Raw genomic sequence first — 27,509 nt, forward strand, 5'->3', positions numbered from 1 at the left:
TTTATTTTACTTAACTAATCCTGTAGAAATTTATTTTATTAGGAAACATATTTGGAACAAAGTGGCAGCTATAAGGTTATTTTTATTTTGCCTTAGAAATAAGAGGAAGCCAGCAAAACTCTAGAGAGATATCAACTTGGAGACCTAATGCTCATAAGTAGTAACTTTAACTGTTTTGTTTTGTTGTGGTTTAACTGTTGTGGTTTTGTTTCTAAAATGTTTTATTTTATGCAGCAGTGTGAGATGATGCTGATTTTTTTTATAAAGTGGTGAAGATCAGGCCTAAAATATCCTGTAGTTGGCTCTGTATAAGTGTTTGAATCATAAATTTTTAAACATAATTGAAAATTTCCTTTTTTAGACATTGGGATCAAAGAATTATGTACATTTTTACTAAGTAGTAATTTTATATTGAATTATACTGAATTATACAATGGGTTTTACAGTGGGTTTTTTTTACAGTGGGTTTTCTTAATAGAATACTTCATCTTAAATTAGAAAGCAGCAGCTACTTTATAGTCTTGGACTTTAAAAGTTTTTCTACTAAAGTATTTACTACAATGTTTAAAAAATAAACCAGATAAATACCCCCAAAAGGCATGTGGGTTACAAGGATTTGCCTAGTAAAAATTATAGCGATAAGCAAGTACTTTTAACTGTTTAATGTCTTTCTCTCACAGTATTAACTATAGTTCTAGGATTTTTCATTTCGTAGTAAGTTTTCAGAAAATTGTATGTTCTAATTAGCAGATATTGTCATCATCAAATAATAACAGCACATAGTATATTTATCCCCTTTTAGTATTGGGGAAAGAAAAATGAAGATTCATTGATTACTACTTTGTGTTGTGTGAATTTATTAACTAACTTTATATATAGGTATTGTTGATAAACATCCCTGAAAACCTCTATGAAAACTTAATTTTTTGTATCCTGATTAATATATTGTGATTTTAGGCCCTTTTCATGTGCTTCACTTCAATAGAGTTAATCCATAAAATTGCTTTCTACTTTAGCTTATAGAATGAAGTATTATTTTGTGTACTGGAGGCCAAAGGGTCCATGTAACATCATAGCTTTTTAAAGCTCCACTAGGGACTTCTCTGGTGGTGCAGTGGTTAAGAATCCACCTGCCAATGCAGGCGACATGGGTTCAGTCCCTGGTCCGGGAAGAACACACATGCCACGGAGCACCTAAGCCTGTGTTCCACAACTACTGAGCGTGCAAGCCACAACTACTGAAGCCTGTGCGCCTAGAGCCCGTGCTCTGCAACGAGAAGCCACTGCAGTGAGAAGCCTGCGCACTGCAACGAAGAGTAGCCCCCACTTGCTGCAACTAGAGAAAGCCTGTGCACAGCAATGAAGACCCAGTGCAGCCAAAAATAAATTTATATAAAAAAAAAAGCTCCACTAAAATTAACGTCCATTTTCTTTACTTTTTTCGGTCCAAAGAGTTAATAACTCTGTTGGATCCTTGTATTTATCTGCCAAAATTAAATTAAATTTGGTTAATTGCTGAAACCAAATCTCCCAGTCTCAAGCGCTATGCTATCCAAGTGTGTGGGGGTGCGGGGGGTTTTTTTTTTTTTCTTTGGCTGCACCCTGCGACTTGTGGGATCTTAGTTCCCTGACCAGGGATTGAACCTGGGCCATGGCAGTGAAAGCAGAGTCCTAACCCCTGGACCTCCAGGGAATTCCCTATGCTATTTAAGTTTTAAATGGAAAGGGATATATTATGGAGTAATGAAATGCTTTACTGTATGTAGCCTTTGCTATCTGTATGCGTGTTTGAAATCATCTTTTTTGGAATTTAGCAGCGGTCTGCTTTTAACCCTTTGCTTTCATAAAAAAACTAAGATCCAGAGAATTCAAGGGGTTGGAGAAACATTCACGTCAAGTCATTTGCACTTTTTCCCTGTAAGTTACCTAATATATTATTGTACTAGTACATCTGTGCCTGAAGATTTTGTGGTAGATGTACTAAGCTGTGTAACTGACTTGTTGCCTCTTCTAAATTGTTTCATTACCCTTTTCAGCCTTTATTACTTAGGGTGATACCAAAATATAAGTGAATTAAGATACACCAAAATAGAGTGATGTTTAACACAGAGTCTGAAAATTGTGGATGACAACAAGGGTGAGAGAGTGATAAATTAGTTTACCAACAAGGGTGACAGAGTGATAAATTAGTTTACTAGGACAAGTATGTAATAAGAGGAATAAGAAAAAAATCACACCATTTATATTTTTAGAAGGAAAACAATCCTTGAGTTTCCAGGATGGTTTTATTAAAGTCCCATGCTGTGTATAAACATACAGGTGATGAGAAAAACATTAACTTGAAACATGCACTTATCTGGCATTCTCTAAAATACCATTATACAAGTTTTCATTTACTTAGAAAAATACCCACTAAAACAATCACAGTTTTTCTTAAAAGATTTTAAAAAATGTGTTGGCCAGAACAAAGTCCAGAGAATAAACAAGATTCTGAATTGCATGTCAAAAAAACTGTACAAGGTTGTACATAAAACTATAGCTTACAAAAGCCTCGGGTATAGTAAGAATACTGAATTAAGATTTCCAAAGTTCTATTTACCAATATCTATTAATAAAATCCTTATGAAATAATTGACTTAGAAAAAGTGAAATGCTCATGATTTCAGAGTGTATAGAAAACACTAAATACCACTTTCTGAAATAAAGTGTACTCAAAACAGCACAACATGTAGTCTAGAATCAAAATTTCTGTCATTCATTTAAACTTTGCATGTATTGCCATAATGGCTTAAGCATAAAATTTCTCTTGCATTAATAACTTTAAAAACTAGATTTCAGATCACTTCATAGTTTTGTTTTTTATCTTTTGAATTATAGCCAGTTTTAAAATCAGTTCTAGGGGGTAAATCATGTCTTTTTTTTTTTTTGCCTTATCAATTAAATTACTTCACTATCATATCTTTTAGAAATTAACATACTCCATAGGCAATAAAAATAGAATAACAACCAAGAACATTTTAAATTAATTTTCATGTTTCTGTGACTAACTCTTGCTTTGGGGAAATGAATCTTAAAATCAAGAAATGAGTGTGGAATAAATCAGGTTACTAATTGAATCATCAAGCCAGTTGGCAGTTTTAAGGCTTATACATCAGCATATTAGAAACAGGCTGTATTCCTATTCCTTTCCCCTTTTCTGTGGGAAACAAGAGGCTATGCAACTCTTGACATTCCATATTTTAGATTGGACAGTACTTAATACTTGGAAAATCCTATTCCAAGCTCTTAGAATGATTGCAATGTTATAAGTAGTCTACTTATTGGATATAGTATTTTCAGATTGATAAACAGATGATGGTATTTCATCTAGAGAGAGAGCTAGGTCAGTATTGTTCTAGAATGAGAATGAAATGATTCACTGGCGACTGCAAACATCTAAATACAAGTGGCCATGAGGCTGCAAATGGGTTCATCTTGTGAAGATTAAGGATAACTCATTTTAAATTCTGCTAACTGATAGTACTATGCTTGAGGAAAGTGGTTAAGTTCCGAATTTTTAACTTATGCTGTATTTTAATCTAACTGAGATGTACACTTCAGTCAAAGAAAACCAGAGGGGGAAGTACTGAGACTGAAATAACACTTTTGTTGACTAGCAGACTTCACTTAAATATGCCTTTTGGTCTCATGAGTTGGCATGGTTGCTAAGATCAAACATATGAAACGGAAGCTGTACTCTTGATAACATACAGACTTGGTATGCTGTTAGAGTTATTCTGTGTGGTCTGCAGCCAGAAGTTACACTGTAACTACCATATGCAGGCCGGATATTCATACTGTGCTCCGTGGACTAAATCACACTATAAGGTGTAACACTGCACCTGAAGACTTTTCCATTAAAACTAAGGTTCTGCTTCTCTAATTCATTGTATTTTCCAATACCAGTTCCTAAGCATCCTGAAGTGGTACCTAAAAGCAATGTACTGGAAAATAATCACATCGTGTTGTATTTGGTCTTAATATAAGACATCAGAACACATCTCTAACAGCAGTGAGTCCTTCAGAATCGAGGCCTGACTTAGAGTTTCGAAATCAGGTGAAATGGGATCAGCAAGGTTAGCTGGTTCTCAAGACCTACTGATTCACTCCTGGCCTGTGCCTTTGAGTGTGTTACTGTCAGAGGTAATTGCAATACTGCTAAATGTGTGTAACAGTTCATGACCCTGTGTGCTTTTTGCTGGACTCTGCAAAGTTTAAATGTTAGTGACAGAACATAGACTAGCTTCTGAACGTGCTTTTCTTTTGTTTTGAAAGAACAAAAACTGCTGTCAGTGAATGCTTTAAGAAAGGTTTAAGAAAGAAGTAACTCCAAGGTCCTGAAAATGGTTTCCCGTATTGCCAGAAGAATTTCAGTGCTTTTCTAGTAAAACACTTGCATATATAATACCTTAAATTTCATCGCATGTGTGCACCAGGAAAAAAATTCCAGACCTTGTGGAGATCCCCATGGAAAATATTGGGGAAACAATACAAATAGAATATAAAAAAACAAAACACCATTAAATTTGCATATCTGATGTCAAGATGCTGAGGTAATATTGACTGCTTACAAAAAGACCCCACCAATCTTTGCCGCTGTTATTGCTGAAAAAGACATTAATACTGATTGAGTTTACCTTACTATATCAAAAGTGGGAGGGAGGGTTTCATGAACATTTACTACTGCTGTTTAAAACAAGTAAAAGAATGTAGGTAAATGGGAAAATATAAAACTACAGTTATGGTCTTATCCTTTCTATCTGGAGTGAGGGAGACAGTCTGACCGCAGTGGGATTTATTACTTAGCCTTTTCATGGTTGTCCCTTCGTGAATTTTTTTAAAGTTCATTGTTACCACCCACTCAAAGTCTATTCCAAGTGAACCCTTACAAATAAAATTCACAAGTTCTTAATAAATAGTTGCAGTTCCTCCTGAAGATGCTGGGTAAAGTGCAGACAGAAGCACCATAGAAGCCCTGTTGCTGGCTGTATTGCTGGCCTAAATTCGGATTTGATAGCCCACTTCATTCAGAGTGCTGAGATCAGCCACCTTCTTTTCAGGCAATGCAGGCCTAAGGGTAAAAGAAAGATGGTAGGCGAGAGGGGAAGGGACAGAAAGATCATTCAGTATTGTCAGGGACCTCTACCCTTTTGGTATTTGCCCCCCCCTACACACACACACACACACCAGCCTTAGCTCCCAACTCCACCTCTTGTTTCTCAAATCCACCTTTATAGGTTTTAAGGAACCTTTTAATAGGCTTTCATTGTAGAGTTCAAAAAAAATTTACAGGTTGCTGAATGAGCTTCTTCAACTTTAAGCCTGAACTTGGTCACACTAACTTCTGAAACCTAGTTTCTGTAAACCTTGCAAGGGTCTAAAAATGTTTGACTACAGTAGAACTGAACATCTGAACCAGATTCTCCTAGAAACCTTGGCCTCCTTGTGTCGCTGCCCTGGGGAAGCCCAGCACCTACAAGATGTCTCAGGTGACTCAGGTTCTTGTGAAGATTCTCAGTCACTATTCATTCCAGGCTTGAGGGTATAAAATCAGGATGAATCTTTTAGAATTCATCTGTAAAAGCAGGTCAGTGTGGAAAATCATTCAGTGGCAAATCACCTCTCTTCCCTAAATACATTTTCTCAAGCACTTTCCAATATGACAGTACACCCAAGCATTTATAGGAAGTCGTAAGAAAGTACTTCAAGGTGGGGAAAGAAATCATTCAGTAGCACATCATCTGTCTTCATTGAAGATACTTCCTAGGTGACTTCCCAATATAAAATCATACCTAAGTGTTCTCATGATTTATCTCACAATTTTTTCCATTTCTAAAATGAGCCTCGGGGCTTCCCTGGTGGCGCAGTGGTTGAGAATCTGCCTGCCAATGCAGGGGACACAGGTTCGTGCCCCGGTCTGGGAAGATCCCACATGCCATGGAGCAACTAGGCCCGTGTGCCACAACTACTGAGCCTATGCGTCTGGAGCCTGTGCTCTGCAACAAGAGAGACCGCGACAGTGAGAGGTCCGCGCACCACAATGAGGAGTGGCCCCCGCTCGCCACAACTAGAGAAAGCCCTCGCACAGAAACGGAGACCCAACACAGCAAAAATAAATTAATTAAATTTTTTAAAAGGCAAAATTCCTTAAAAAAAAAAGAAAAAGAGCCTCCTCCTCACCTTCTTTGGTAAGACATAACCCAGATTGTAAACCAGTATGTCTGGGTTCTAATTGAAAAGTTTCACGTTTTTACAAGAAGATCAAAGACATTTTTAGGTTACACTTGAACCTTGTCTTAAGTGTTAAAAGAAGAAAGAGACCAAAATATAATTGTTTAAAAGTTTCTTGGTTTATACCTTTGAAAGATTTCCTAGCAGTAAATTTGTTTTTCCCTTGGCATGAATGTGGTCCAAGTCATTCAGCGTTGCTAGAACGAGAAATCAACAGCTAGCTTCTACTTAGGGTGCTGCTCGATAAAGGACACCAGGCTTAATTTCGGCAACAAATTCTACCACCCCTCACGTTCTCATTCTCTCTCTCCTTGGCCCTCCCTCTCCCTTCTTCCTCCCTCTCTCCCTCCCTTTCTTGTTTTCAGAGATGTCCCATTTCTGAACAGTCATTAGCAGTCTATGATCATCCCCTCTGAAACTAGATTATCCAAAGTGGTACAAAAACCTTCCCTGACCTGCTACTTGGCACTACGAAAATAACTTGTAACCTTTCTTGTCTCCGTTGCACGGGGCTTACTTCTCAGCTGGACCACGTGCCCTGCTTGATTGGTCAGGAATCATGCCTCTCATTCCTTTGTGTATCTTCTCCTGGTGCCCAGGATACACAGATGATGCTGATAAATATGGTCGGCTGTGGGTAGAAATCCCAATACTTCCTTGCCTACACCCTTCATTGTATCAAAGCGCCTAAGGCTTCTGACCTTCAGGGCAATGGTGTCCTCCAGCGCATACATGCCCTAGAGATTAGCCATTCCCTATAAACAGAGCCACTGCCTCAGGCCTGGTAGAGTGGCTCCGGGGGACAACTGCAAGAGCCATTCTTGAGTTGACGGCTAAAGGGAGCACGCTTTTGCTTGAGGATTCAAACTTAAACTTGTATTTCTGCCCTAGTCTTGGCCAACTAATGTGGGGAGAACTAGGGATTTTGCAGACAAGCCAGGTTCACAGTCCATATGTATCAATATCTTGTTCATTTTGTCATAAAGCCTGAAAGAAGTCTGTTTTGTCTCCTTGCCTGGCGTGGTGCTGTCTTCACAAATAGCTAATATGAACTTTCTCCCTCAAGTGGACTCCCCTTAAGTTAGCATCAGCCTAAGGCAAATGTGGTTAGAAAGGTAAATTACTCCCCCCCTCCGCAGTGTGCCCCACTTTTAGAAAATTCAGTAGTCAAAAATCCACTGGCCGGGCTTCCATGGTGGCGCAGTGGTTAAGAATCCGCCTGCGAATGCGGGGGACACGGGTTCGAGCCCTGGTCCGGGAAGATCCCATATGCCGTGGAGCAGCTAAGCCCATGCGCCAGAACTGCCGAGCCTGTGCTCTAGAGACCGCGAGCCACAACTACTGAACCCACGTGCTGCAACTACTGAAGCCCGCGCGCCTAGAGCCCATGCTCCGCAACAAGAGAAGCCAGTGCAGTGAGAAGCCCACGCACTGCAACGAAGAGTAGCCCCCACTCGCCGCAACTAGAGAAAAGCCCACACACGCAGTAACGAAGACCCAATGCAGCCAAAAATAAATAAAATAAATTTATTTTAAAAAAAAATCCACTGGCCAAAGGATAAGCTTGAAGTACCCATGTGCATTCCTTGCTTTAGAAAAGGATTCAATAGGGATCATTCCCTATAGCAACTGAAATAATTTTCTACCATGGCAGCTCTTTAGATCTCCCGTTGCCTCTGAAAGTTTAGCAATCCCTTGTGCTTAACAAGAGAATCCCTTGCTCCACAGTCCTCGCAGCACCTACCAATTAGCTCACCCCAGTTTCCGAACCTTTCTTGCACATGCTTTCTTCCTGGCCTGGCATCTTCCTCAACACCAAGTCACACCTCTCCTCCTCCTGAGACTCGAAAGGTGCTGCCCTTCCTATATGAGAATAACGCTAGTAAGACCCTAGCTTCATATCATTTCTCAGGGGTTGGGATAACTCTGCACTGACCTATTTTCTCTCCCTCGGTCCTCTCACCAACAGCACCTGCTGGAAAGTCAGTGGCAGGACAGGCGACAGGGCAGGTCAAGGAGAGAACAAACCCTACCCACTCAGCCCTGTAACGAGGGCTTCCCTGGGGTCACTGCAGCGACAGGCCACAGGCACAAACCACACGCTTGCCACCTCCTCAGAAGCCACTTTTTGGCCACTCTCCTGGCTTCCTCCTTTTGGATCCCCTCAGCCCTGATGAACAGAATTTTCATATTTTTCGAACTTTCTGTGCCCTGAAAATTTCTCCCTTTACCTTTCCCATGTTCTGCTCTCAGCACCCTCGAAAACAGATGCACTTTAATGAGGGGCTCTTATGTGGGAATTCCCTGGCATCCCAGGGGTTAGGACTCAGCGCTCTCACTGCCAGGGGCCCGGGTTTGATCCCTGGTCAGGGAACTAAGATCCCATGAGCCGTGTGTGCAGTGTGACCAAAAATAAATAAATAAATAATTGGGGGCTCTTTGGCCTCCTTTTTCTAAACCTTTCCTTATCACTTCCACCAGTTCCCCACACCTTCCAGGTGCTGAGAAATCACCGTTATAAATAGCTTTTATTTATTAGGCACTTACTCTGGGCCAGGCATTGTTCTAAGCAGTTTACATGGGTGAATTCATTCTCACCATAACGTTATGGCGCTGACAGTGTTACTACCCATTTTACAGAGGAAGAAAGGGAGGCACTGAAAGTTAGGAAGCTTGCTCAAAGCAAAGTCGTGTGCTTATTAGCAAGTGGTGGAAACCAGAGTTCTTCCCCAGAATCTAGAGCCCATGCGCTTGACCAAGATGCAATGACCCCCATCCCCACGCAAAGTATCCTCCCAAGCATCTGAAGATGACATCAGGCCACTCCTGCCTCTGCACCTTGGCTTTTGGAATGCCTCCTGCTTGTCTTCTTGTCATCCTTTCAAGAACCAACCCAGATGCCACTTCTCCCCTGCAGTATTTTCTAACTTCCTCTCCCCACAGCACACTGCTCCTTGCTCTGTACGCACTGGTGTTTCCTTTTGTACATCTGCTAAAGAATCTCGAAGGCTCATAATCCTTGTGCCTGCCTCAGAGACTGCAAACAACTTCAGAGCAGGGATCAAGTGAATTCATCTGTGAATCCCCACTGTTGCACCTGTACCTCTGGATACATTTTTTGTCTAGTTCTGACTAACGTGTAAACGGCTGATAGGACTTCATTCTGTTACGTTTGTCATGGGATATTTTTATTTTAACAAAGTCCTAAGCCAGGAATTCAAGCCACCATGACACCATTCGAAGAATTAACAAGTAGGAAGAATTTTTTTTTTTTCTGCGTAAGAGAGGCTTTACCTTATCTCCGAAAGCTATTTGGGGAACCTGCCTACTTGTACAGCTGAATGTGGTTCTGCGACGACAGACAGCTTGGGGGCTTCCAATGGAAAGGGACTAAGCTGTCTCCTTCCTCTGTATCTCCACCCCTCCCACCTCCCCGCAAGAGCCCAGAACCCAGAAGAGGGAAAAAAAAAAAAGGTTAACACTGGCAGAAAATGAGTTAAACTGAGATTCCTAGCGACCCATCCGTAAGGTGAAACCCTTTTCTTTCTCAGCAACACTGGTTACAATTTCCTGGCCTGGCGAAGGGCAGAAGTGGGTTATCACAGCATGCCACCTGCCCGTGGACCTAGCCAGAAATACTGTTCAGTCCTTGCCAGCTCATGTCAGGGCCAGAGCTGGGGGAGCTATTGAGTGTGGAGAGGCCTCTTCCAAGTACTCCCCTGGCTATAATTAGAATATTGCAAGGGGGGTTATTTTTAAGAAACACAAGCACCAGGATAATGATTCAGCCGGGTCTGCGCTTGCCCAGAACCTCGCATCAGATCCAGGGTTATTATTTTAGAACAATATATTTCTCCAAACCCCTCCCCAGTCCAAACAAGGAAAAGAAATCAAAGGATTCTCCTCTGGAAAGCTCTCGGGCACCTTCTACTTTAGGGGAAGCAGGGTAGGGACTTCAGGTTTCCTTTGATGCACTTTGTGGATGGAAAAGGGGGCGCTCCTCTCCGAGCACAAATGGAAAATCCCAGCCCCAACTGTATCCAGGGTGAACCAGGGTGACGGCTCGATGGCCTGGTCCCAGGTCCACCCTCAGCCCCACCCTCAGGCCTGCATCCCAGGAGTCAGCCGCAGCGGAGTTGTGCAGGTGGGCTGGGGAGGACAGGGCAACTGTTCCACGGAGAAGGTATTCTGTGAGACGTGCCACTGCTATTCACCACACACAACCTAGCGTTCGCTAACTACACCTCGACAGTTCGGGCAGAGTGAACTGTCTCCAGGTGGCACATCGTGTCTTCCTCAGGGCCGAGGAAGAGCTCGGCTAGATTGGATGTTGGTGTTGAAGCCGCCAAGAAGCATCAGAACCAGAAAGTGATGGCAGCACGTTGGGGACAGAAGCGGGGACAACATCATATCCTGGGGCTGAATGAGTTGGCGTGCATCTGTGTGACACTGGCTTTCGGGAAAGAGGCAGTAAGTGGAGGAGAAGCCTACAGCGTTTTCCCTAAAACGACCCAGTCCCCTTTCTGTCCCTCCGACTAAGGGCTGTGTCTGGGGCATCTCCTCTCCTCACATCCCAACTCCCCAGCCCCCAAGCTGTCACTGGGTAGGATGGGTCAGAGGGCCTGAGTGGCAGCCGGACAGCAGGGCTCCTGAAACTTGCTTGCTACTTACTCATTCACGAGAATTTATTAAGCAGCACCTTGTGCCAAGCACCTTGCAAGTCTTGGGGTTACCAAGACAGATGGCAGCTCAGTGGAGCCACCATCCACTCCCCTTTTTTCCAATGGAAATTTACCTCTTGCTTCTCCCCTACGAGTGTGAGATACTGATTCAGGGACAGGGCCCAGCTCTGTCCAGTTCAGGGCCGCCTGATGGGGACGCACAGACCACCAGTCGGGCTGCTCATGCTTCTTGCTCCTGTTTCCCCTGAGGTCACAGCCCCTCAGGGTGGGGGTGCACGTGCCCGTGTTCACACGCACCGTCCTCACACACCACACGCTCGCAAGGACCAGCTGAGCTGTGATCCTTGTGGTCTCTGGATTCCAGAAAGGGATACACGGTAAAGGAGCAACGTTAATCTCTCGGTCCTCAGCCTTAAGGGTGTGGAACGGACTAAATCAGGGATGGTGTTGGCCCCGCCTTCACAAGCTCAGGGAGACCCCAGGCCCTCCTCTCTGGTCTAGTCTGGCAGCAGTCAGGTCAGGCCAGGGCCCGATTTAGGACTCATGGCCCATGCGGGTACGCCTCAGGGACGAACACTGGGTGGTTCCCGCCCACCTGTCACCTTCATTCAAAGCCAGTCCTGCTCCTTGCTCACATTCCTTACTTCCCAGGACCGCAGGCACCACTGCTGGCAGCTGACAGGGCAGACAGCTGAGGCTGCTATGTGAACAGACAGGCTTGAGGCGAGAGAGATGTGGCTCTGAAAAGATCCTCCAGCCCTTTGCCCCTTCTTCCAAGCCCTCCCCAGCCAGGAGCTCTGGCCAGAGACCAAGCGCCATGGGCCACTGAGATTCCAGGGCACAGCTTCCAGGCTCTGATCTCACCTCCCCTTTCCATGGCAGAGAACCCCTGTAGGAACCCCAACCGGGCATGACTGTTTCCATCGTCAGCTCTGGAGGCTCTTGACTCACTCTGCCAGAGACAGTCTTTCCTGATAAGGCCCATCACTCCATCTTGGTTTCCTCAAGCATCCCCGGGGACCCTGGACCACATGAAATCCCCTGGGGAACGAAGCAGGGCGGGCCTCTGAGTTGGAGACTACCTCCTCCGGGCTCCTGGAAAGAAACCCCACATCATCGTGGAGGCTTTACTTCTCCCTCCATAACCTTCCTAGTTTTCTCTCCCTCTTTGTGCCCCTGCTACGTTCCATGTGAAGGCAATTTTCCCCTTTCCCCCCTTGGGGAGATTTTCTCATTTGGGGTCTATAGAGAATGACTTCTTGGGCCCCACTCAAAATATCTTCGATGTGATTAGATCATGGAATCAAACTGCTTCTCCTATGACTGCATTATGACTTCATTTAGAAATGACTTGAGGGCCTCACTCACCCAGTTGCCTGGAGGCATCTTCATGAGCCTGGTGATAGAACAGAGAAGGAATTCCCTCATCCAGCTGTGGCCCAGCAGTGGAAGGAGAACTCTCACGGGGCTGAGTAACCTCTGCGACCCTGAGGGTCTCCAGCAGGGTGAGTAAAGCCCACTGGAGGCACGAAGTGCCCTCGAGACAGATGACAAAGAAGGGAAATCAAAGAGAAGGAAAAAAAACAATTGTGAACAGCAAAGAAGAGAGCAGAGACAGAGGGGAAGAAAGGAGGCAGAGCGGGGGAGAAGAGAAAGATGGTCTTGTGGGTCCTGAGGGACTCTTGCCCCAGTTCAGAAGAACGCTCCTCGGGGTCACTCCGGTTGGTAGGAGCTGCCTTCATGCGAACACAGGCAGCCCAGCCAGAAAACCACTGTCCGCTCACCCCCACTCCCCCGGGTTCAGGCTACAGTCAGCAGGCCAAGAGCTGTGGACTGTCAGAGACGGAAAGGACCCCAGGGAGCATCTGGGGTTCTCAGTGGAAGCATTTTAGGTGGAATGGTTCTTTACGGGGGAGGATGGTCCATAGCTTTGCGGGGCATTTACCATCTTGGCTCCCAGGCCCTAATGGGAGCATTATCACTGTTGATAGGCAAAACCCTCCCCTCCCACTGCACTTCTAACCCTTTTCCCCCAGGGGGCGCCCTGGCTCCTGTTGAGAACCTCTGTGAACACCCCTCAGTGAAGAGCTAAGCGGGGACTGAGGCCCGGAGTTGTAGAGGAGTTGATTCAAGTTCGCAAAAGGCCTTTTACACCTAGATCTAACCTCCATCTCCCTGACTCTGTAAGAACTTCAGGAAACAACCTGGCTGTTCGTGTGGATGCTTCTCTAAACACTCCTAGAGGAGCAGCGAGTACGAGAAAGGACTCGTGGGTGGAGGGGTGGAGGGGTCCCTGTTTCTCTCTTGAAACGGTGTCTCAGCTGACACTAAGGTAGTCACTGCTACTTGCCCTCCTCCCGCTCAGCTGACTCTCTGTCAACCCAGTGACATTGATCCTCCTTCCTAGAAGGATTATTCAGACATGTGCAAAAAGGGAGAGGAATGCAGGGCTGGAAGTAGTTCCAGCTGCAGGGAGGTGGTGGCTGAGGATATAAAGTCACTAAAATTATCCACGCACAGACAGGGGCTGGGGCCCCACAGCTGATGGGCCTCTCGCCTGTTATGGTAATTTTCCACCCTTTGGGCCACTCCCCGGCCTCACTGTGGCACCGAACACATTTAGAAATGACTTGATGGCCGTAGGTGATGCTGAAATAATAACACAGTGAGAATCACCAAACCCTTGCTAATCCTGACCATGCTACAGTAGGATGCCCAGAGTTGGAGTTATGGGGTCATAATCAAATTTATCACTTTCTCATTTCCTAGCCAAAAGCAAGATTACCTGGAGAAAAGCCTGCTTGGTGAAGGCCATGGGTAGAAGCTGAGAAGCTGCTTTTCTCCAGACACACCTCTAGGAACCAGGCTGTCCTGGATTCTAGTCTGTTGCAATGGCGGAGGCTGGGAGCCGGAGAGGGATGGAGGGGCCCGGTGCTCAGTTCTTCCCGTGGTCCCCACCTCTCACAGTCTTCATTTTACTCTCATCTCCTGCATCTCTCTTCCCTCTCTTCTGACACATGGTGGCCCCTGTCATCCCTCACCCAGCCCTGCAACCCACAAGTCAGGGTTTAGGAGGAACCGGGGAGAGACTCTTCCCTCGTAACTCCTCCATCCACTGTGAAACTTCAGCCAAGATATTTGCCCTCTAGATTCCTCTCCTGACCTCCAAACACTAGGAGAAAAGAAGCGGCAGGGGCTTCCACCACCAAGAATAACCGTGGTCTTACTGGATTTGCTCACATCAAATTGTCCATAGGAACCCACAAGCCACCTGGGTTCCCTTGATGGGCAAACAACCAAGGCCACCTGGCCCTAACTGGGAAAAAAAAAATCCCCATATTCTGACCTTGGGAGGAGTTTATGAAGGAAGACTCCTGGGAACCAGTGCTCTGCCCAGAAGAAGGGGCTGCGGAGAAGGGTCACGAGTCCAAGGGATTCAGAGGCTGCCTGTAGCCACTCTTCACCTTTTTGGGAAAGTTTACATTTTCACTGAACCATGAGCCGCCACCTGTGTCCTCCTGGGCCCTGCTCGGCTACAGCTGGGACCGATTCAGGGCATGAAGGAGGCTGGTGGAATTGAATCTCAAGTCCCGCACGTCTTTCTTCCTGACCCCTTCCCAGGCCCACTCCCACGCCTCAGGAGGGTGGGCCCTGACACTAGAGGGTGGCTTTGCACTCACACCCTAGGCAGTCTAACAGCCGTCCTCTGCAGGCACCGGTGTGCTTGCGTGCCTTGGCTGCACGACAAAGTAGCTGCAGGTCAGAGCAGGGGCATGGCCTGGGGGGTGACTGAGAACAAGATTTCTCTATCTGGCCCACAGGAGAAAGACCAGTTGGGTTCCTCCCAGAGTGACTTCAGTGGGGCCCAACCATGGGTCCAGGCCCTGGTCACACCCTCTAACCTCACCCCAGCAACCTCATTATCCAGAGGCCCAGGCAGGACCAAGCAGGGCTGAGTCCCTGAACCACACTCAATGGCCTCATCCGCCCCTCTCAGCAGACGTAAGACCTTCATCTTGACGTTCTGGGTTTTTTTTTTTTAAGTCAAGCTCCAAATCAGTTCTCCCACATTGATTGATCACACGGTGGCTCTCCAGGTGTGGTCCCTGGACCGGAGCATCAGTATCACCAGGGAACTTGTGAGAAGGGCACCTTCTCAGGCCCCACCCAGATCTGCTGAATCAGGAAGGCTGGGGGCAGGGCCTGGAAACCTGTTTGAACAAGCCCTCCGGGTGGTTCTAGGTTTGCTCAAGCTTGAGAACCGGGTTATAGGATCCTTCTGTCTCTCCTCAGATGGGCCCCGTGTGCAGCCCTTTCTTCACCCTGTACTGATAACCCACCTCCTCACTCCCACCAGATGGGCCTCCTGCCCCAGCAGGATCAAAGCCGTCCGTAAAGTCGTCAACTTCTACTTCCTCATCCCCCGTTTAAACCCTCCCTCTTCCCCACTGTTTTCTGCGGGCACAGGCGTACGCCTCCACACTCCTGACCCTTTCTCTCGCCCTCTGTTTCTTCCACATCTACTACGCTGGGTCTTCTTCCTCTGGCCCACTCAGGACCTTGACATCACTTCTTTTTTCTCTTTTCTCTCCCTTCTTTCCTTGCAAATGTATCCAGCTGTTGTTTCAGCTGTCACTTCTGAGGGGATGGCTCTAAAAGCATGATCTCTCTTTCCCAACATCCTCCAACTCCAGATCTGCATTTTCAGCAACTTCTACAGCAAACACCCCGCTCCCTCGGTGCCTAAGAAGTACCTCAAAGTCCACAGTCCAAACTCAAATTCACCTTCTTACCCCACTCAAACCACCACCAATACCACCACCACCACCAGCAGCTTGTCATCCTGACTTTTGTCTCTACAATCAGTTTCTAAGATCTTATTGGCTTTACCATCCCTGGGCGATCATAGTAACTTTTTCTGGTTAAAAACTGAGTATATTTTGGACCGCAAAGTTCCCGTGGATCCAAGTAAAATGACTTGTCCAGGAATCGCCTTAAAAACCAACGGCTGCCATTCTGTGCATAAATCCGTCAGGTAGAATGCCTAGGGTTTCATGTACCCTGAACGCCAGGGTCTCAAGGGGAGAGAAAGACTTTATGCACTGCTCAACGTTTGCTGAAGAGTGGGAGCCCCTCAGGAAAGGACTCAGGCCTCCACGGGCAGAAAGGATAATCTATCAGATTAAAGGGCCCCCTTCCCTGCTTCAGGAGCCACCAGATTCCCATTTCTGGGTCACTCACTCTATGCCAAATGACCCTCTCGGAAGGGCTTACATGTCCATAGTCCTGTGAGACAACTGCTACTTTGTTCAGGGACAGCAATGAATGGATGTTAGAATCAGAGAGGAGGAGACACAGGGTTAGGGTCAGGGTCAAGGGTACTCGTCGGTATCAGGGTCAGAGGCCATGTATGAAAGGCTTGAAGCCATCTTGCTCCCTGAAAGGACACACCTATGTTGAAACCACCCTGACTGACCTTCAGCTACAGGAGGAGCACCTGACCCTCCTGCTTTGTCCTTCCTCCCCTTTCAAACCCTGGGTTGCAGTCATTTTGCCCAAGGCCTCCCTGGCTGTCGATGCTGAAGCCTGGGATTGGCAGTGGGAGGTGGAGGGGAGACGAACAGGAAACCTTCCTCAGAACTGACAATACGTGGTCCTGTCCTAGTCTTCCAAAAACAGAACCGATGCTCCCTCCCCCGCCAACTTCCCAGAGTCAAGAGACCTGGGTTCTAGCCCCAGTGCCATCACTGGCCAGCTACACGACACAACAAAAGATGACAAACCTTTTTTGTGCTCTGGTTTCTTCATCTAAAAAGGAAAACCATGAAACTCTCCCTTTTCCCTCTACAGAACTGATGTGACAGTAATATGCTTGCGTACAGCAGTTCACCATTAACAAATCGCTCTCATTACGTCTTCTAACTTGATCCTTACAGTACCTTGTGATATAGGCAAGAAAAGCATTTTTATCCTCTTTGACGGATGAGGAAACTCAGGCTCCCGAAGGATTTGCCCAGGCTGCAAGGTTAATAGGCAGCAGAGCCGGGGCCCAAGCTTGACCTCTGTGCCCTGTACCACTCGGTCCCCTGCACGGTGAGAACCCATGTGACAGACACAGCGTGCTGCTGCTATTAATCAAGGTAGTCGTTTTTCCCAGTGTAATTATGACCCACATATTTGCCAGTGGACTATCGCTGGTTACTTTGGGTAGCCTCAGCATCTCCAATCCATCACTTAAGTGGGTCATTTTGAACTAAGATGCAGGTGTGAAATCACTAGCTTCAGGGCTAAAACAGGGGAGGATACAGTCAACCAGGGAAGAGGATGAGCCTAGTGGTATTTCTGATGCCACCATCCATGAAGGGCGATCACGCTTTCTGCTGGGCACAGAAGGCTAAGGTTTTAGGCAAGTTCATCACTTCTAACAATCTCATTTTTGGGGTGAGAGAACTTGAGCCCAGAAAGGCTGCATGACATGCCTAAGGCCCCATAGCTCCTTAAGCAGCTGAGCTGGCTCCAGACATGGGTTTCCTAACTCTAAGGCCACTGCTCCTTCCATGCTGCCGGGATTTCGCACTGTTTCTCCATCTCACACCAGCTGGGGCTTATCCCTCCAACTGTGTCTCCATCTGACAGCCAGGAGGGTAAGAGCACTGTGGGTGATGTGCATGGTGGATCCTTTTCCATAAGAGATGTCCACCGAACGAGGGGCAGATCTCTTGGAGATCACCATTTGTTTCAAATGCCGAGCCCAGGACACAACTTCATCCCCAAGGGCCAGGACAACCTCCCAAACGTGTGTGTTGGGCCTTAATTTGGGGAAGAGGAAATACTACTCACGACTTGTCTCGCCTGCCGAGCCGTCTTGGGGGGCTCGCCTGCCTCCGTCGGGGGGACAGTGATTTTCCCCGGCTTCTCGCTTGGGTTGGAGAGTGGGCACTTGCAGGTTTCAGGAGCTGGAGGAGATACGAGGAGTTACCACGCTGCTTCCTAACAGCCCCGCCCTCGCGCCTTCCTACAGCCCAGCATCTCAACCCCTGCCCATTCATGATCCCGGGGTTTAGAAAGCCCTGAGCTGGAGGCCTCCTCCTGACACACAGATGTGCTTCTCTCATGCTGCACTGACAAGCAGCAGAGGTACCACTTCCCAGAGGATGACGGGATTACACTTGTGCCCCTTTCCCCACGGCAGAGAGAGGAACAGAGCCCCATGTCTCAGCCTCCTGGGGCTGTTTGGTTGCTCAGAAAATTACCCTCTCGCGGAGGCAAAGTCCCATCCATGTTGCCCCAGAAGCCAGCTTGTTCCTTTTCTGACCCGCCCACCCCGCACGCATGCGCAGAGCGGGTCCAGCTGATCCAGGATCTCCATTACAGGTGCTGCCAAGTGAAGTCCCCAGGTGCTAAACACAACCAAGCCTGAATTCGGCATAATCCCTTGCCCCTGCGGGTCTCAGCATACACACAGGCTTTCTCTCTCAGTGATTCCACGAGCTCTGGAGGAGCAGGGACAAACAGGCATCCTGTCACCTTGGAAGTGACATGGTAGAAGGAAGAAGGGCTTATGAGTGTAGTTTATATAAAGCCAGCAGAGCGCATGCTCCTTTGTTTGCTTTTGTGACTCCTGGTCAGAATTTTATGCCAAAGGGCTTTGCAACTTACAAAGCAAAGCAGAGATAAAACACGACTCTGAAATAGATTATACAGCAAGGTGACCCACTCATCCTGGCTTGCCTGAGCTGAAAATCTCATTTCCTCAGAAACCCCTCAGTTTCAGGGAAACTGAGATGACTGGCCACTCCTACTATAAAGACAAAACAGAATAAAACAAAACTAGAGCCTTAGTATAAAATGACTAACATTTTAGATTGACTCACAGAAGGAACTGCAGGCCAAGACTCTGCTTCAGCTACAACACCTAAATTGAACTTAGCTCTAGTTTTTAAAGTAGTAAATGCAAAGAGACTTAAATTGTCCATGTCAAAAATTGAATGATATTTTTTTAACAGGGTGCCTACTAAGCAAGATAACCTCAAGAAACTTTTGACCATCTCAGAAACACAGGGCACGTGGCAATAGAGAAAGAGAGAGGGAGGGAGGGAGGGAGAGGGAGAGAACGAGGAAAGAACTCCCTTGCATTGCTCATTTGCCTCCCCTGCACCTACCTTCATTCTCATGTCCCTGGCATATTTCTCCAGCTCCTTCCTTATGTCAGCCCTCAACATCTTTGAGACATTGAGGACCAGCTGCTTCCACTCGATGGGCTGGAAGCTATGAGGCTCATGGGGGACATACAACCCAATCTTGACCTTCTTGACTGTGTGCAGATATTTCTTGTAGGAGTCTTCAAAGTCAAAGATGAGGTCACTCAGAGTCCGAAAGGTCAATGGCTTGTCCATCAGCTCAGCCCTCCGGCTCATGCCCAGTGAGCCGTAGCGGCCATTGCAGTAAATCCCCAGCACAACATGGTGGAAGTAGTTTCCTGAGAAGTAGGTTTTAAAGCTGATGGGGAATCGCTCGATGGAAGGCTGTCCATTGGTTAAGTATCTTAGAGAATCTCAGTCAAGGAAGAGAAGGGAGGCTTGAAGACACCAGAACTTGGACTCCCAGGAAAGGAAGGTAGCCCATACGGTCAGTGGGTCCACCCCTCTGCCTCTGAGCAGGCCCAGGCCTGACCTTTCCAGACCGATCGTCTTATAAAGGATTCACTGGATATCTTTGAGTACCCGCTACATGGTGCATACCAAACCAAATTAATATGAGACAAAAAGGGAAGACTTGCCATCTTCTTTAGTAAATAAATAAATGCAAACAAAACCATTAACAACGTACTTTATCCTCCCTTGGTGCTCTACAGGGGATGATAAGCTATTAAAAGTTGGTTTCTGCCATTGGAATGATGTTCTCAGTCGTTAATTCTGGCTGGAGTATGTGGGACAGACCAGGAATTGAAGGCCTCTGCAATGGTGCTGGGAGAAATGACAACCAGAGCCCAGGCAAGGCAGGGGAGATGTAAGACACAGACCAACTGACAGGATGGGAAGGGACAGAATGGTGTCAGAATGGGTCACATCTGCGCCTTGTCTGCTCCTCTCATTGGCCCCAGCATACCCATGCCGGTAGCCTTGGGTACCACAGAGAGCTGCCTGCAGCATCCGAACCTCAGGCTCCCTTCAGCCCCCAACCCAGCTGGTGTCACAGCTCGGCTCTCTCCACGTGTTGGCCCGTCTGGATTGAGCCACCCAGCCTCTTACCATTAACTCGGTTTGGGCCCAGCAACCCCACATGGTGCAGCTTCAAGTAACTACCCCCACTGACTCCACACGCTGCAGCGACGGACAGGAGGCACCACAACCTCAAGTCCACCTCAAAGTTTCTGCACAGCCCTGGCGTGGCCGTGGAGACTCAAAGACCCAACTCCTCTGGAAGTTCAAATACACCCTGCTGAAGACCGTTGGTGTCTCCGGACCTTTTCTAAGGGAAATAACAATCCAGGCTCTTAACATGGTGGCTCGTGCGTGGTGAGTGCTCAGTAAGCGGGTACCATTCTCCACTCTCTGAGAACTTGTCTTCACCATTTCTTGCCCCTGCTCCAATTTACCTTCCACACAGTGGCCAGAATGATCTATTGAAGCTAAAATTTGGTACATGTCACTCTTCTGCCTAAGTTTTCAGTGTCTCTCATCTTCTCCAGGACTTGGTCCAAATCCCTCAGCAAAGTCCTGCCATGATTCAGCCCCTGCTCGTCATCCCTTTGTACGGTCTCATCTCCCCCACACTCTGGGCTCACACACTGACCCACAGTTGACCCATGACTTTTTTTTTTTTTTGCCTGCAGTGCCGCTTGCAGGATCTTAGTTCCCCACCCAGGAATTGAACTCGCACCCTCAGCAGTGAAAGCGCGGAGTCCTAACCACTAGACCTCCAGGGAACTCCCGACCTGTGACATTTTTGAAGGATACACCCTGAGACCATGAAGAACCCAAAGATCTGTGCCCACTGCCCTCAGCACATACTCCCCCAGAATATGAAGTCAAATATAACTGAATATTTTAAATGACCTTTACATTACAAGGCCATGAGACCAAAGTGACCTATGAAACTTTCAAAAACAAGCTACTAAACCCACTGTATATGACCTCATGTCTCCATCGTCGTATAACTTCTTTTATGGCTTCACTCACACATCAGTCTTATATTGTGGGGGATTTAAACCTGGCAGAGATCTTTGGGGTATCCTAAGAATCATGAGCGATAAGGATGCTATTGGGGGTTTCCCTGGTGGTGCAGTGGTTAAGAATCCGCCTGCCAATGCAGGGGACACGGGTTCAAGCCCTGGTCCCGGAAGATCCCACATGCCGCAGAGCAACTAAACCCGTGCGTCACAACTACTGAGCCTGTGTGTCACAACTACTGAAGCCCGCGCGCCTAAAGCCCGTGCTCTGCAACAAGAGAAGCCACCACAATGAGAAGCCCGCGCACCACAACGAAGAGCAGCCCCTGCTCGCCGCAACTAGAGAAAGCCCGCGCACAGCAACGAAGACCCAACACAGCCAAAAATAATTAAATAAATTTATTTTTTAAAAAAGGATGTTATTGGGCTTACTCTCTTTACACAGGCTGCGCTCTGACTGGAACAGCCTCACTTCCTGGGTGTGATACCTTCCCTGACCTTCCTCAGTGTGCGTTAAGTCTCCCACACCCCCTGCAAGAACTCCCACAGCACTTGGTGCTTATTCACCCCGCTTCGTGTGTGTGTGAAGGCGCGCGCACGTGTGTGCGTTTGTATCTTGTAATGGCAGGAACTGTGCTTTGCATCCTGGTAGCCCCAGGCACCGCACAGGCCTGGCATACAGAAGTACCTGGCTAGTGCTCGCTGAAAGGATGAATCTTAGATTGTGAGGATACATTTCCTTACGTTTAAAAAGACTGTACTCGACGGAGAAAGACAAACACTGTATGATACCACTTACATGTAGCATCTAAAAAACTACAACAAACTAGTGAATATAACAAAAAGGAAGCAGACTCACAGATATAGAGAAGAACCTAGTGGTTATGAGTGGGGCGGAGGGGCAACATAGGGATGGCGGAGTGGGAGGTACAAACTGTTGGGTGTAAGACAGGCTCAAGGATGTATTGTACAACATGGGGAATATAGCCAATATTTTGTAATAACTGTAAATGGAAAGTAACCTTTAAAAACTATATTAAAATTTCTTTTCAAATAATTATTTTTTAAAAAAGGTCTGCACTGGGTGTGGGGCTAATCCAGTACCCTTAAAAGAAAGAAGCCTTGTCCTCTACCCTCAATTAAATCACAGATGGCTCCTCTCTATAAAAACGGTTACCTGCTTTCTCTTCACTTTATCATGTGAGATAAACTGGCAGTAAGGGAGTGAAATCACATCCTTCTAAGTCCTCTTACATAAATTCTTACTTGCTTTCTGGGGCGAGTTCTCTGGGGCTGGAACAAGGGCATTCCTCAGTTAAGTCAGTGTAATAAACACTGGGTGAGTGTTTCCTGTGCCAGACAGACTGCTAGGTAGGGCTGCAGAGCCAAAGATGAAGACTCCCTGGAAGTCTGATAGGGAGACAGACTCAAAGTGGACACAATACCATCAGTGTGGCAGTTTCTCAAGCAAACTAAACATAGAATTACCATATAACCCAGCAATGGTACTTCAGGTATATACCCAAGAGAACTGAAAGCAAAGACTCAAACAGATACTTGCACACCAATGTTCACAGCAGCATTATTCACAATTGCCAAAAGGTGGAAATAACCAAAGGGTCCATCAAGGGATGAATGGATAAGCAACGTGTGGTATATACAGACAATGGAATATTATTGTCATAAAAAAGGAAGGAAATTCTGCAATATGCTACAACATGAATGAACCTTAAGGATATTACACTAAGTGAAATGAGCCAGTCACATGGACAAATACTGTTATGATTCAACTTTATGAGGTACCTGGAGTGGTCGAATTCATAGAAACAGAAAGTAGAATGGTGGTTGCCAGGGACTGGGGGCCCTGTGTTTAATGGGTTTAGCATTTCAGTTGGGAAAGAGGAAGTTTAGAGATGAATGGTGGTGATCGTTGCACAACTGCGTGAATGTCCTCAATGCCACTCCATCGTACACTTAAAAATAGTTAAAATGGTAAATTTGTGTTATGAATATTTTACAATTCTTAGAAACCCCGCATTCGCAATATATGTGTCAAGTCATTATGCTGTACACCTTAAACTTACACGGTGCCCTACATCAATTTTATCTCAAACTGAAAAAAAACCCATCCCAACGTGACGTGTGTTGTGAGAGAGGCATCCCTGCCACCTCAGGAAGAGCAGAGAAGAGCCCTCGGGACCAGAATGAGTCCCACAGGACAGGTAGAGTCAGCCAAGGGGAGAAGAGTGGGGAGGGGACTGCAGGGACCACCAGTCCATCCTGTGACAAGTCACCAATCACTTGGATTTGCTCCATCACTACAGCAATCAGTAAAGCCTTGGGACCTGGAGCCTCTGTGAACGGAGAGGGAGGGGACTAAGAGGTATGGATGAGGGCTGGGAAGTAGCCTGAGTTTTTCTAGGGAAAAGGGAGCAGCAGTGCCCCAAGCTTGGGGAAGATCTGCCCAGTACCCAGCCTGCTGGGGCTATGCCTCCCCTGCCTCTAATTACACACCTGTTGTTGAATAAACCATAGCACTTCAGCACCATGATGAAGCCCCACCAGGGCCAGTGAGGCCCCCTAAAGAGCTGCCATGATGCAGAAAATAATTTGGAACCAAAAGTCTATCTCTCCAGCATGATCAAAAAAGCAAGATCAAAAGAAGTGGCCCTTCGCGAATGAATCCTGAACTCGGAGCTCACATCCAACAAGAGAAACCAAGGACAAGCCCATGGACACAGCTTCCAGGCAGCAGGCAAGCCAACCTGTTTCAGAGCTGTCAACACACCGCTTGTCCCCTAGGACCTGTGGAAGGGCCCATGGGAGGCCGACCGGTGACCCAAGTCCATCCTTCACTGTGCCTGGGAGCAAAGCAGGCCACCGGGCTGCTGACACAGAGCAAAGACAAAGAGGCCATAACTTTTAGAATTCAGCTGTGTTTCTTGTCTGTGCAAGAGTCACATTTCCCTGAGTTCAGCTGTATTTCTCCACCCTCCCTCCACTTTTCTGAAATGACACACCGGTTAGAACAAAGGAGAACCCAGAGCACGCTACCCTCTGATTCGGACAGGCCCAGAGGCTGGCCACAGGTCCATCCCCCCAACCGCAAAGGTTTTATTGGTAACTCCGGTAACCTAAGCTAATTTCGGCTTGGACTGATATAATTGCTCGGGGACAAGACAACTGTGTACGGGACTGCCGTGCGAAGCAAGATGACCTCCATCCAGGGGCCCTGCGACCTCTGTCAGCACAGGGTCTGAAGGCAGCTGGTGCCCGTGGTGATGGGCTCCCTCACCCATCACCAGCAAATCCCCGACAATTGTTCACCCCATTAAACTTGCAGGAGGCTCTGCCCAACAGCTGTGCTGACTCCTGCCTCCAAAGGGTGGGGCCCGGAGCCATCTGCTGCCGCCCCCACCCACCCCGCCCCCATCCTGCCCTCCTGCTGGGCTCCCAGATGCGGTCCATCCCCTTGGTGAACAGGGAGGGGAACAGGGAGGAGGTATGACTGGAGGGCTGGGCAAAGGCCTCCACAAAGCTCAAGTTTCCATTTTTCAGACGTCAGCCTGGGCACCTGCGGACAGTCCTGTTTCAGATCCAGCCAGCCAGCGCTCTGCAGACTAGAGGGGCGGAAATTCCCCTCCCCACGAAGATGTCCAGGGGGCCGGGAGAACAGACCAGACCCAGCCTACTGTCCCCAGTCCGATTCTGAGTCACCAGTCCTCCCACTGACTTCTGTATCTGCTCTCTCTCCTGGTTTTCCTTCTACCTCTCTGGCCTCCAAGTCCTGTAAATTCCATCTCCTCGGGATCTCTTGAAACGGTCCCCTCAAATCGATTCCCATTGCCAAAAACATGGTTCAACATCACCATTGCCCTCATGTAGCAGCTTCTAACTGGCCTTGCAGATGCAGCCCCCCCTTCTCCGGCTGCCCTTCAACTGGCCCCAAGAACTACCTCTCTAAAGTGCACACCTCATCATGTCCTGTCTCTGCTCCAGAGATTTCGGCTGGGCTGCCCATTGCCTTTGGAAAAAGTTACCCTTCTCAGAATGGCATTCAAGGACCTACCTGTCCTAACCTGGGATCACCTCTCGAGCTCATATCTTACTGTGTTCCCTTGGCCGGTTCACCCCAGCCGTCTGCCCCAGGACTGGGAGTTTCTTTGCTTTTCTACCAGATCATATTCTACTGCCACCACCACTAATAAGTCAGTGCCATCACAGTTATTCTGGACCATATTCCCCCTCAGGCTGAGGATCCAGGAGTCTGGTGCAGAACGGAGCAGAAAGTGTGGAGAGACCAGACCCTTGTTTCAGCTTTACGTCCTGTAGCGTCAGGACACTACGCCATTGGCCTCTTCCACAATCCACTCATAGAACTTTCCCTGGAGATGGCTTTGGATAATCCCGTTTTCCCTGGAGGGTCTTTCCTGTTGCAATGCCAGATTAATGCAAAAAATAAAGATACACACTCTCTCACTAGTCCCTTGAAGCTGTAATTCTCCTCATGACTAATGCGTCTGGCCTGGGAGCTGGCCGTGATGCAGGCTTCAGCTCACAAGTTACACTGATGATGGTCCAAGCTCTGATTTGGTTCAACTCCAGATGGTGAAAGTTCGAGAGAAGCACCAGGAGGGCTTGACACTTTCCTCCAAGGAGACAACAGGCATCTTCTCTGTGGATCTAGGATGTTAAAGGCACAAGCAAAAAAAAAAAAAAAGGCACAAGCAGCCCCACAGTGAAGCCATCATCTATGGAGTAAATTTAAGCTTACATCACTTAAAGGATACATGCCCAGGATGACAGCTTCAAGGCATTTGATAGGCAAGGACTCCCGAGTCATTTCTTTCGCTGTTTCCATTAACCTGTAGGGTAGAGCACAGCAAAGGATCTCAGACTTATTTAATTATGCAGTCGGTCTGTGTGCCCATCCACCAGGCATGCCCATCGCCACACTAGGCAGCGTGCAGGAGTACAGAGAGAAAGGGCAGAACTTGCCTCGGAGGAGACTCGCAAAGCACACCCGCACCTGGTGGAACTAAATTCCTCAATTCTGCACTCCTCTCTGCAAGACGCAGTTCCGGGAGATCAGTGCTCTTATTCCACAGCACCCTCCCACTAACCCAGGACACGGGTGTCACCACGGAGCAAGTGAAAAAGGCCACATAAAACAAATTTCACAGGTCTGCCCCACCCCTGCGTTAGTCTCCACCACTGAGCTTAGCTCAGCCCCACCTCCAACCCGGCCCGGGGCACCCCTACCCCTTACAGGCCAGAATATTTGAGCATCGGGATGAAGGAGAGAGAGTGGGAGAGAAAGATGACAGCTCTCAGATAGGAGCACGGTCACCTGGCCCACAGATCATGCACCACTTACCCACTCAGCGGTCTCATTTTCCTAATTTCAAAGAACTGGGTCCCTGTATGATTGTATCTGTGTGAAGTATGTAAAGGGAAAGTGACAGAAAACTCCAAAGGTCCCGGTAATCCAGCAGAGGGATTTCTCAAAGGGATGAGGAAGTGGGGGCTTTCCAGAAGGTGGCCTGTAGCCAGAAGATTGCCAACAGTATCTTCCTCCTCTCTGTCCTGCCCCAGAAATCTACTTTCTAACTTAGGCCCCAAAGCACCCTGGATCTATACAATAGCTAGTTTCAATCTGCTCTGTATTTTGTTTAGTTGACTACCTGTCTTAATTCACCTACTAGACTACAAGCCCTTTGAGAGTTGGGACCATTTATCATCTTTGTCTCACCCATAAAGCCTGGCACAAGCCCAACATATTCCATTTAGCAAATATTATTAAATAAATGAAGAATAAGTGAATGGATGGGTGGATAGAAGGAAGGAAGGAAGGATGGAATTGATAGAAGAGTAGATGCATGGATTAATGGAAAGCTGGTTGGGTGGCTGGACAGACAGAAAGGTAGGTTGATGGATGGGTGAAAGGAAGGATGGAAGGTGGGTAGATGGTAGTAGGGTTTCTCAAGAGTGCAGACTCTGCAGCAGAGCCTACTGTGGAGATAGCACTTTCATTTCATGCCTGGACTGCTATTTGACATTGATGACTAGATCTGAGAAGATGACAGCACTAACCACAAACTGCGATTTAGCTGGTTGCCCACAAGGTCTCAGGGACTGGCAAGCCCGCACCAGCTCATTCTGAAGGAGACTGGAGATTCTCAGATACCGGGCTCTCTGAGACTGGATCTTGATTTTTTTCTGAGCCTGAAGAAAAGTTGTTTTATATGTTTCTTTTTCCTGCCTCAAACAAAATCCTATAGAAAAAGTGCACATTGGGAAGGTGCTAATGAAGCATGAACCTGTAGCCCAGGCAGGAAGCGAGGTTAGATGTGTGCCCCTACAGTGGTATGGGCAGCTGCAGAAAA

The 27,509-nt window shown here is 47.3% G+C and overlaps 1 protein-coding gene across 2 annotated transcripts in view; it reads right to left on the bottom strand.

The window, feature by feature from the left end:
- Nucleotides 1-2,266: 2,266 nt before the first annotated feature.
- The window catches only part of VASH2 (vasohibin 2), a 37,083-nt gene continuing 11,840 nt past the window's right edge, over nt 2,267-27,509 (bottom strand). For both annotated transcript variants that reach the window (XM_067728987.1, XM_067728988.1), the window contains exons 4-8: nt 26,501-26,557; nt 25,914-25,988; nt 19,115-19,496; nt 17,793-17,908; nt 2,267-5,110 (exon numbers count right to left, since the gene is read on the bottom strand). In XM_067728987.1, coding sequence (XP_067585088.1) covers nt 5,038-5,110; nt 17,793-17,908; nt 19,115-19,496; nt 25,914-25,988; nt 26,501-26,557 — 703 coding nt within the window. In that variant the 3' untranslated portion in view covers nt 2,267-5,037. The remainder of the gene's footprint in view (nt 5,111-17,792; nt 17,909-19,114; nt 19,497-25,913; nt 25,989-26,500; nt 26,558-27,509) is intronic.

This window comes from Pseudorca crassidens, chromosome 2, assembly GCF_039906515.1.
Source record: "Pseudorca crassidens isolate mPseCra1 chromosome 2, mPseCra1.hap1, whole genome shotgun sequence".
NCBI classification, from domain to species: Eukaryota; Metazoa; Chordata; class Mammalia; order Artiodactyla; family Delphinidae; genus Pseudorca; species Pseudorca crassidens.